The sequence below is a fragment of the Triticum aestivum genome, chromosome 4A (genome assembly GCF_018294505.1).
Source record: "Triticum aestivum cultivar Chinese Spring chromosome 4A, IWGSC CS RefSeq v2.1, whole genome shotgun sequence".
In the NCBI taxonomy this organism is placed as follows: domain Eukaryota; kingdom Viridiplantae; phylum Streptophyta; class Magnoliopsida; order Poales; family Poaceae; genus Triticum; species Triticum aestivum.
The window spans coordinates 693,367,162-693,378,890 of record NC_057803.1 but is presented as its reverse complement, the minus strand read 5'-3'; the positions used below and the strand labels follow the sequence as shown (position 1 = coordinate 693,378,890).

The window sequence follows — 11,729 nt, the reverse complement described above, 5'->3', positions numbered from 1 at the left end:
CTAGCCGAGCTATTTGGAACACGTGTTATATATAAAAAGCGCAGGAATATAAAAGTACAGGAGTACTATATCCTCCACCTGCACATCTGTTCAAAGCGTTGTGTCCTCGACAAGCTGTGCTAGCAGTTTTGTTAGGGACACCTCATTAATTGGTCAAATGTGATTCCAAGTGGAATAGATATATGATACAAAACGTGCTTCACATTATCGCAAAAATTGAAATATAAGTCTCACTACATTACAAAATACACGGTTCAACAAGGAATAAACTCAATTATTTTGACGTGGAGTGGTGTACAACTATGGTACTCCATCTGTATCAAAGTACTAGACGCTTTTTGACACTATGACATTGTAAAAAATAGACAATGTAAAAAAGAGACTGTAAAAACACAATTTCCCATATACGTGTATTTTTTAAACATGAAAGTTGTCATAGACCTATGAGGAAACTACCCATAGAGGCATGGATCACCCCTTGCTCATACATTTGTAAGATCTGACGACCACTCGTTTCATGAATCGTCGAAAAGCTTGCCATGCCATTATGTTGGAACTATAATGATATGCAAACAGATCGTCAACTCACCATTTCATAGGTTTAATCTCGATCGAATGAAGGCTCTTTTTTTTCTTTTTTTTTCTGCGAGGAGACTGAATGAAGTCTATGATCGACAAAAGTCCCGCCCATCTTCCATATCGGAATAGAAATCTCATTTCATAAGTAGAAACAGCTAATAAAAAAGTGCACATGAGAGCGTGCATATATTCAAATTAACAGTAAATAAACTACAATACCATCTGCAGCCTTGGTCAATTAATCAGGTCACAGCTATAGTACAGCCTGAAATATCAAAGACAGCAGCCGTTGTTCTCCTGTGACAACTTATGCTATCAATAATTTTCAAAGGCAATTATTTCTATCAATTTCTAGTCTCCATCCTGGCTTTTTGCTCCTGTAGAGGGAAAAGCAGGAGACAGATATGCACAGCAGGGCCGAACCCTACAACTGAGCTGCAGAATCAACATCCATGCATATGCACACCTTTCTTTATCGGTTCACCAGAGAAGTCAAGAAAGCTGTTCCATTAGTTGCTCTGGGCTTTCTTCCCTCCAACCAAAGGCGAGCAATGCAACTTTTACTACTCCGTCATGCGATCTAGTACCTTGTGGAACTTGATTTCCTCTTATAATTTATGACAACGTCACGCATGAACATGAAATAAAAGAGAGAAACGGCTGGCACGCACACATCTTTTACTTTCTGCAGTTTAATTTCCTCTTAATTTATGACAGCGTCAACCGTGAACATGAACGAGAAGAGAGACACATTGATCGACCGTTCCTGTTGCTGTGTTGCTGATCGACGGTGCTGTTCTGTTGCCGTGGTGGTTATGCTGGCCATGCATGCTGATTTACCGGGCGACGGCGGTCACGCAGAGGGGATCAGTTCGGTTTGGGCCATGGTTGCCTCGGCGTTTCCCTCTCAAGGTTGGTGGTACTTCTCCTCCCGAACGAACGTAACTAATCCAAGGCTAGCTAGCTTGGCAGCAGCTATATATGACCACCCCCCATTCGTTGCCATTGTTTCCTTGCACCCCATCACCGGCAACAACTTCATTCCCCTCGACTCAACACCATCGTCTCCCCTCCCCTCCTACTCCCTCTCATCAGTTGTTGCTGGTTTTAGGCTATAGCTAGGTGGATCATTTCACTCCAGCTACAGTAGTGCCTTCTTTATCTATCCTCTAGTGATCGCTGTGTGTGTGTGAGAGAGAGATTCACCCGTCGACCATGAGCATCTCCGTGAACGGGCAGTCGGTGGTGCCGCCGGGGTTCCGGTTCCACCCGACGGAGGAGGAGCTGCTCACCTACTACCTCGCCAAGAAGGTGGCCTCGCAGCGCATCGACCTCGATGTCATCCCCGACGTCGACCTCAACAAGCTTGAGCCATGGGACATCCAAGGTGAGTGCATGAGTTCCTTGCTTCGATGCTCGATCCTACACTCCCGTTGCACAATGCTAGCTTGCAGGTACGTACTCATGGGTTCATTGGTGAACTAATTGGCCATGGAAAACGCATGCAGAGCGCTGCCGGATCGGAACCGGCCCGCAGAACGATTGGTACCTGTTCAGCCACAAGGACAAGAAGTACCCAACGGGAACGCGCACCAACCGCGCCACCGCAGCCGGGTTCTGGAAGGCCACAGGCCGGGACAAGGGCATCTACTCCGCCGCCGGGTCCGGCCGCATCGGCATGCGCAAGACGCTCGTCTTCTACAAGGGCCGTGCCCCACACGGCCACAAGTCTGATTGGATCATGCACGAGTACCGCCTTGACGACGCCGTCGCCGCTGCGACCAGCCCCGTCTTTGCTGCCGGCGACGCAAGTTCCTACTACTCCGGCATCTCATCCCCGGTACGTCTACTGTACCACGTACTTCCAGTTCGCACTATACTACTGTAGTACGTTGCGACTACATGCACGGTGGCCGACAGGGATGGAAATAGCTCGCGAGTGGTGCATGTGTGCGATCAACGTACGTACTGTACGCACGTACTCTTTCTATGTATGTACACGTGGCACATATGCGACTGTAGACGACAAGGTCTAGTGAAGATTATGTCCGGGTGGTGGTTGGGAATGGGAACACACATGACATGATGCAATGGGTTAATTTGCCAGTGGGAGCTGTGATTTCCTTTGGATGGGTCGGCGTCACGGAAAGGATACTAAGAGCCTAATTGGTTTCGTGCTAATAATTGGCATGCCAATTGTTGGCAAGTCTAAGTTTGGTGCTCAATTGGTTGGCTATCAATTGATTCTTGCCCACCTCTCAAAAAGTTATCAATTTTTGGCAACTTTTGGTTTTGCCAAATGTTAGCTTGTCAAATATTGGCAATGCCAAACTTTGGCAGCCAACCTCCATTACCGAGCGAGCCTTTTCTATGGTCAAACCCTACGTGCATGCATGCATTTTCTTTTTTTCATGATAAAGGGCGTACATGCATGCATGAATATATTTGAGATCCATCGACAAACCTTTAGAGCTGGCTTCGGTAGTGGGAGTACCTTGCAGCGAAAATTCAACACCGTGCATAATTAGCCTACTCTAATTACGATAAAAATAATCACATGTAATTAAGCACATCGATTTACTTTCGCTCTTTGTAGCGACTGATCGATCTAATTGTAAATGAATTGGCGGTGTCATCTCCGTATGATATGCGCAGGTTCGCGGCGTGGCCGGAGACCAGTCGCCGCCGGCACAGGAGGACGGGTGGGTCATCTGTAGGGTGTTCAGGAAGAAGAACATCGTCGTGCAGCACCAGAACGGCGGCGGCGCAGCGTCCAACAAGCTGGTCGGCGCCGGTGCCATGGAGTACAGCCAGAGCAACTGCTCGTCCGCGGTGACCGCCGCCAGCGACAAGGCCAAGGCGCACATGCACCAGCAGCAGCACCTGCCGCACAGCGACGACGCGCTCGATCACATCCTCAGCTATATGGGCCGCTCATCCACGGCATCCTGCAAGCAGGAGACCAAGCCCACCAACCCGTCATCGTCAGCGCTGGACCACCTGATCAACGGCGCGTGCCACAGCGGCAGCAGCACCCTGCAGTACGATAAGTTCATGAAGCTCCCACCGCTCGAGCACGTTGTCCCCGGCGGGCTCCTGCCGCCGCCGGCCGAGTACGGCCGTGACTGGGACGATCTTGACCGGCTGGCGGCGTACGAGCTCAACGGCCTCTCTCACCCAGCGTCGGCAAATACGACGAATAGCATGTCCTACATCGCCGACGAGCTTGGTGGCACCACCTCCTACTCCGGCGGTGGAACCCTACACGCTTCCTCCGTCACCGGGGCTGGCGACGGTGACCTGTGGAGCCTAGCGCGGTCGGTGTCATCGCTACACGCCGACTTGGCGATAACCTGTTTTAACGCTGTCGGATGTTGACACTGTCCAAGCCCAAACTTGCTTATTTTTATAAGGATATTTTTCGTATATAGAGCTGATTCAATCGCACGCACTACAGGAGTGTCCAGATTCTACATAACGAGATGCAGAGTGAATATGTTCAAAGAAATGTTGTCATACAAAAAAAGAGTAAAAATAGATAAATAACCTAGGATGGAGGAGGTCCTATCCAAAGACCACACAACCATCCATGATTGCAGAACACCTTCCTCTGCCGGAGCCTTCTTCATCAACTTTGCTGCAATGATGACGATGTGGGGATAGTGCTCTTTGGACCATGGGTTCCAAACAGTAGCTATGTGTCATCTGTTGTATGTCGTTCTTCAATACAGAGATGTCTAACATTATTGTGATCAGTTTGTTGTAATTCTCGATGTGTTTGTCCTCGTGTGATGACCCTTTGACACGGACGGAAGCCGAGCCCTGGCACTCAGCTTACACACCGCCGTTAACGTGGCCAAGCCGTCAGTTGCCTTTTTTCATTTTTACCGTGGGCTACTACTTTTTACTCGGTGTACCTCTTTGCCGTGTCGATAACAAAGACCTGCCACCTATGTTCATAAACTGTCTGGGTATAGGCATAGTGCGCATCATCACCGAGTGTCACATTCGGCGAGTTGCTGCCGAGGTGAAATTACTCATCGCCGAGTGGATTGCACACCTGTCTTATAAGCTTTTTCCTGTTGTGTTAATTTGCCGGTGAGAAGGCATGAGAGTTTTGTTCTCTCGATGAGACGCGAGTTCTGTCGATATTAAATTGTACTCCTTCGGTAAAGAAATATAAGAGTGTTCTTACATTCCTTTACAGAGGGAGTAATAATCTTACTCATGAGCTCTATCTTCGCTTGTTTCTGAAACTAGATATTGCATAGCTGATGATCTTGGTGCCGACTTTCGACCACCAGCAGAGAGGTTTTCTACTACACACCATATCAGGTAGCACATCGTTAAACATGGATAATATATTTTCTAATAGTTAGTTAGCTTTCCTTTGTCAAATGCGCCCACCTCTTGTCTGCTTGCCTGCATGTCAGAAGCTTCAGTCTATTCTGGATCACCATACAGTTGAACTAAAGCTACACCTGACCTACACCCAGCAGGGGACAACTCTGGAGCTGAAGCCTCCTCCAGGCTAGGAAGAATGTTTCCTAGATCGGGGGCGACCACCTATATGTCCTGTATGCATCAGATGGAGACCGCCGGCATATGGCTCGCAATCTTCATGCTCATACATTTTGTTTTCGACGGGTCGTTGCTCTGATTTGGTATGGTGGTGCCTATATGTCGTTTGGTGCGCGTGAGTCCAGAATGGTCCTCCGAAATAGCGAGGCAGGACCAGAGAATTGACGGCTCGAACAGTTGCTCTTTGGCTTTTGTCTTTCTTATTTTGTTTTTTGCCAGAAAACCGCTTCCTCTGTTCAGGACAAGGCGTCGCGGCAGCCTAGCAAATCAATGCATCCATACACAAAAAAAATAAAAATTGCAGGTAATAATACAACAGTAGACCACAATTTTTCTTCCTTCAAAAAGAAGCGGATTTAGGCCCTGTTCGGTAATGATCCGCTCCCGGAATCTGCGGAGCGGGTGACTGGCAACTCCACCATTTTGACCTACAGCTCCGCCAACTCCGCTCCGGGAGCTGTGGAGCGGAGCGATGCCGAACAGCACCTTAGTCATACAGTTTGCTCTTACTTTACAATCTAGATTTGATCTGTGGCAGTGCTGAAGAGTGCTCTGATTATCTACTCCCACTATCAGCTAGCTCAATCATTCGAGGAAGACAGCTAGTGCGAGGCCTCGCCCACGCTACCTAGGATTCCTAGGACTAGTTACTCTTCTGTCCTTGCACGAGCGTGGTGGGGTGTTAGGTGCTGCTAATATAATGCAGATGATTAATTAGACGCCCGATCCCCGACGGCAACATACATATAGTGGCGATGGCGGCTGTCGCCGGTGCATGGCATGGAGGAGCAGTAGTAGTACGTCGACAGGCGCCGGGTGCTCGCCGCCGTGATGATTAACGCAGTGGTGGTGGTCTTGGAGATCAATCACTCTGCAAAGCTGCTGCAGGCCAAGGGGGTCATGGTGGTGGAGGGAGAATCCTTGGCCTTTTGATTGTGCTGGGCGCCTTTGCCATGCACGAGTTCGGCCGTTAGCGCGCGCATGATGATGATGCCTCGTACTCGTAGTCGTAGTCCTAGTCGTAGGCCGGCCGGCGCATGCATCAGATGCATATGCATGATGGATGACGCCATCTTGATGCCAAAACTTTGTCATGTCATAACTTGATCATGCCATCCAAGTAAAATAGACTTGATAGTTTAAAGCAAACTCCATCATGCATGTGCTTTGTCTCTTTCGGTTATTGTTGTTTGTTGTTGCTGCTGTTATATATACTACTCATGAGTATGGTTTATGGTTGTGATTAATTTGGTATGGTTTATGGTTATGCGATTAATTTGGTTACGCAAATTACATGCATGATTTATTAATCCTTTTTGTTTGTGAAAGAAAATGGGTGCCAGGTAGTCAAATGGCAAGTACAACAAGCAAATAAGTTTATACTATTGAGGATGGAAATCATCACACGGGATGGAACTATTTGAGGGGGCCGGACAGTTCTCTTTACACTGCTACATAGTCCACTATATAGTGTAAAGCACCAACCTTCTCAAATGAAGCTACCAATCGGATGAAGTACACCCTGGAGAATATTCACCTGACTTCGTTCTTTAGAATCGTCTTTCACCAAAGACTCATGCATGCTGGGATCTTTAGAATCGTCTTTACACCTATATTGGACTTCAGATGAACATTCTCCAGGGTCACAAGTCAGTTCGCAGATTCTAAAGCAGGAATTGCTTCTCACACGCTCTTTGAATGTCAGATGTTCTAGGAGAATGCAGGCCACGATGTTAACCTATTTTGCAGGTATGGACCGGGTGTCGATGTGGCGCAACATCAGGCAGTTTTTTGTGTGCCACCGAGGCGTCAACGCAAAAGGCCTCCTCGATCCGTTGCAATTCTCGTGTGTTGGAAAATCTCGCAAGAAATGAACACTAAGGTTGGTCGTAATGGCAGTATCATAGCTAGTATCATACATGCCAACTAGGCAATTTTGATGAGGTGTCATAGCATTAAATGAAGAAAAAAAGGGTGTAGTATCATATCATGATATCGTATCATATTAAATGTTATGCTACTTTGTGTCATACATGGCAATAAATAGAGTACTGCATGATACTAATATATGATACTATGCATTAGGGAGGCAGTATCATACATTAGTATCATATATACATGATACTAGTATATGATACTCCCCATTACAACCAGCCTAAGGCGTTCAACTACAAATTAGCACTGCTCTCTGTGCCGGCCCAGATTTCGGTTAGCTAATTAAATATTGACCGTAGAAGGAAAATCTACCACCTGGAATATATATATATATATATATATATATATATATATATATATATATATATATATGACAACACTATTTTGATCCTGGGATCAGAATAGTTATTTGGATCACGGCGCGCCCTATATAGATGCGATTAGTTGTTCCCAAACTTCTTAATCACCCACACCCCTTCCTAAAAAGAAAAAAAACACTCATGCCCCCACCGGTCCACCCTTCCCCGGATCCCACGATCCACACCAGCGCCCCCCGATTCCTCCCACGATCCCCCACCAGCGCCCCGGCAACCTCCCGATCCACTGCCTGCCGCCACCTCCTTGGCTCCAGCGCGCCTCCCGCCGCTAGCCCCATGGCCACGGCGTGCTTCCCACCGCAGCCTCCCTCGGCCCCGGTGCGCCCCCGCCGCCACCCACCCAGCCTCTCTGTCACCGTCAAGTTCTGACGGCCATTCGAGTTTGCCGTCGTGAATCGCCAGACATTTAGCTATTTTTGTGTGTGAGAAGTGATGATGTTGCTGCTGCGGTAGTACCTTTCTTTCCATTTTTCCTTGATTTTGTGTCTCCACACAATGTTTCTCTTTCTCTTTCCATTTGCCAAACATTGTATTGCGTGAGATGGTGCTCCTGAACATGGTGGCAGTGCTGCTGGTTGCTGTTGCTGCTTCTTATACTACATCTTCAGATTCAAAGAAGTACAGTTTGGCGCCGGATAAAAGTCCAAGTTCGATCCAAAGAACTTCAGATTCTATGAGCTACAAGTTCACTGTTCTCACTTTTCTCTGAGCCATGTGTATTAAGTTTCTTTTTCTATAAGTTATATTTTGCTGCTATTTGCTGAACATCGGCATGTACATTCACATGGAGCTACATAGTAGAAAATGCATACGAGAGAGAGAGAGAGATGGGTGAAATTTGCTACTACCACTAGTAGAAAAGGGGGCAATGGTCCAGGCCGGGTCAGCCCATTAGTCCCGGTTCAATCCAGAACCGGGACCAATGGGGGCATTGAACCCGGTTTGTGAGCCCCGGGGGCCGGCCGGGCCACGTGGGCCATTGGTCCCGGTTCGGCTGCACCTATTGGTTCCGATTAGTGGGACGAACCGAGACCAATGCGCCTCGCTCCTGGCCCACAACCATTGGTCCCGGTTGGTGGAGTGAACCGGGACCAAAGGCTGCCCTTTAGTCCCGGTTCGTGGCACGAACCAGGACCAATTAATTTTCTATATCTACCCCTCGCCCGCGAGCAGAGCACTCCCAGTGCTCTATTTTTCGTGGCCGGCGTGGGGAGAGCTTTGTGGTGCTCTAGCTCACCTCCTATGCACACGAGGTGTTCGATGGAATGCCCAAGCCACACTACTTAAGCTTTCTCCTCTCCAAGCTCGACCTCCAAGCTCAATTTTCCTCAATATTTGTCTAGGTTTAGCGGTCCGTCACGTCCCGTCCCCGTCTTCACCGCCATCGATCGCCCGCGCCGATCTCGTCGCCGGCACCACCGTGGTGAGCCTCTTGTTCTTATCTTCTTTCTGAAAGGAAAAAAAATCTTGTATATTTATATAGATACTTGTATAATTTTCTTACTTTTATTATTGCATCTTATATAGTGCGATGGTTTTGGTATCCGCCCCCGTCGGCCCTCGTCCTGTCTATGATTCAGATGTGGTATATATTATCTTTTCATAACTACTGGTTCATTTATTGTTTATGAAAATTATGCCGACCAACGTGACATAGATTTTATTTATCTAGGAGGTTGTTGAACCGGAAATTCCAACCGACCCTATTGTCGAGAGGTTAAATTTAGTTGAAGAAGAAAATAATTTGTTGAAGGAAAAAATTAGAAAAATTGAGGAGGAGAAGATGATATTGGAGTTGCATGTTGCGGATGTCGTCGATGATCACAAGATCAAGATGGATGCAATGCGCTTGAAGATTAGAAAGATTAGAAAATATGCCATTCATACCGAGGCTTGATATCATTATGCCGTTGGATCAGTTGTTACATTGATTGCGATTATGATCGCATTTGTTTTCGCATTGAAATGTTTTACATAGTTTCAGTGTATGGATTAATTAATTTAGATGCTCTGCAGAGCTTTATGTTGTTAGATGAGAACTATGTATGTACTTTGGTTTTAATGTGATGATGAACTTCTATTAATTTGGTTACTTAATTATCTATTCATGATGTTCTGTAATGATTTTTGACACACTTAATTATATATAATGCACGCAGATGAACCGGCAATGGATGTACGGTTCAAGACACACCTCCGAGTACATTAAGGGCGTGCATGATTTTCTCGAAGTGGCTGAGGCAAACAAGCAGAATGGTTTTATGTGTTGTCCATGCCCTATATGTGGGAATACGAAGTCTTACTCTGACCGGAAAATCCTCCACACCCACCTGCTTTACAAGGGTTTCATGCCACACTATAATGTTTGGACGAGGCACGGAGAAATAGGGGTTATGATGGAAGAGGCGAAGAAGAAGAGTACGATGACAACAATGTGCCCCCTGAATACGGTGATGCTACTGAAGATCAAGAGGAACCAGACGATGTGCACGATGATGCTGCAACGGGCGAAGCTGCTGAAGATCAAGAGGAACCAGACGATGTGCCCGATGATGATGATCTCCGTCGGGTCATTGTCGATGCAAGGACGCAATGCGAAAGTCAAAAGGAGAAGCTGAAGTTCGATCGCATGTTAGAGGACCACAAAAAAGGGTTGTACCCCAATTGCGAAGATGGCAACACAAAGCTCGGTACCGTACTGGAATTGCTGAAGTGGAAGGTAGAGAATGTTGTGCCTGACAAAGGATTTGAGAAGCTACTGAAAATATTGAAGAAGAAGCTTCCAAAGGATAACGAATTGCCCGACAGTACATACGCAGCAAAGAAGGTCGTATGCCCTCTAGGATTGGAGGTGCAAAAGATACATGCATGCCCTAATGACTGCATCCTCTTCCGCGGTGCGTACAAGGATCTGAACGCATGCCCGGTATGCGGTGCATTACGGTATAAGATCAGACGAGATGACCCTGGTGATGTTGACGGTGAGCCCCCCAGGAAGAGGGTTCCTGCAAAGGTGATGTGGTATGCTCCTATAATACCACGGTTGAAACGTCTGTTCAGAAATGGAGAGCATGCCAAGTTGATGCGATGGCACAGTGAGGACCGTAAGAAAGACGGGAAGTTGAGAGCACCCGCTGACGGGTCGCAGTGGAGAAAAATCGAGAGAAAGTACTGGGATGAGTTTGCAAGTGAGCCAAGGAACGTATGGTTTGCTTTAAGCGCGGATGGCATTAATCCTTTCGGGGAGCAGAGCAGCAATCACAGCACCTGGCCCGTGACTCTATGTATGTATAACCTTCCTCCTTGGATGTGCATGAAGCGGAAGTTCATTATGATGCCAGTTCTCATCCAAGGCCCTAAGCAACCCGGCAACAACATTGATGTGTACCTAAGGCCATTAGTTGAAGAACTTTTATAGCTGTGGAATGAAAACGGTGTACGTATGTGGGATGAGCACAAACAGGAGGAATTTAACCTAAAGGCGTTGTTGTTCGTGACCATCAACGATTGGCCCGCTCTCGGTAACCTTTCAGGACAGACAAACAAGGGATACCAGGCATGCACGCACTGTTTACATGACACCGATAGTATATACCTGGCAAGCTGCAGGAAGAATGTGTACCTGGGCCATCGTCGATTTCTTCCGACCAACCATCAATGTTGAAAGAAAGGCAAGCATTTCAAAGGCGAGGCAGATCACCGGAGGAAGCCCGCCATGCGTACCAGTGATCACGTACTTGCTATGGTCAATGATTTACACGTAATCTTTGGAAAGGGTCCCGACGCACTAGCTGTTCTGAGTGACGCTGGGTGAGACGCACCCATGTGGAAGAAGAAATCTATATTTTGGGACCTACTCTACTGGAAAGACCTAGAGGTCCACTCTTCAATCGACGTGATGCACGTGACGAAGAACCTTTGCGTGAATCTGCTAGGCTTCTTGGGCGTGTATGGGAAGACAAAAGATACAGTTGAGGCACGGGAGGACCTACAACGTTTGCACGAAAAAGACGGCATGCCTCCAAAGCAGTATGAAGGTCCTGCCAGCTATGCTCTTACCAAAGAAGAGAAGGAAATCTTCTTTGAATGTCTGCTTAGTATGAAGGTCCCGACTGGCTTCTCGTCTAATATAAAAGGAATAATAAATATGACAGACAAAAACTTTCAGAACCTAAAGTCTCATGACTGCCACGTGATTATGACGCAACTGCTTCCGGTTGCATTGAGGGGGCTTCTACCGGAAAACGTCCGATTAGC

The 11,729-nt window shown here is 47.2% G+C and overlaps 1 protein-coding gene across 1 annotated transcript; it reads left to right on the top strand.

Moving 5' to 3' along the window:
* The first annotated feature begins 1,486 nt into the window (after positions 1 to 1,486).
* On the top strand, positions 1,487 to 4,334 carry LOC123083180 (NAC domain-containing protein 66). Its single transcript, XM_044505289.1, has 3 exons — positions 1,487 to 1,966; positions 2,088 to 2,419; positions 3,235 to 4,334. Exons 1-3 carry the CDS (start codon positions 1,795 to 1,797, stop codon positions 3,955 to 3,957), a joined length of 1,227 nt encoding a protein of 408 aa, XP_044361224.1. The 5' UTR covers positions 1,487 to 1,794; the 3' UTR covers positions 3,958 to 4,334.
* Positions 4,335 to 11,729: the final 7,395 nt, after the last annotated feature.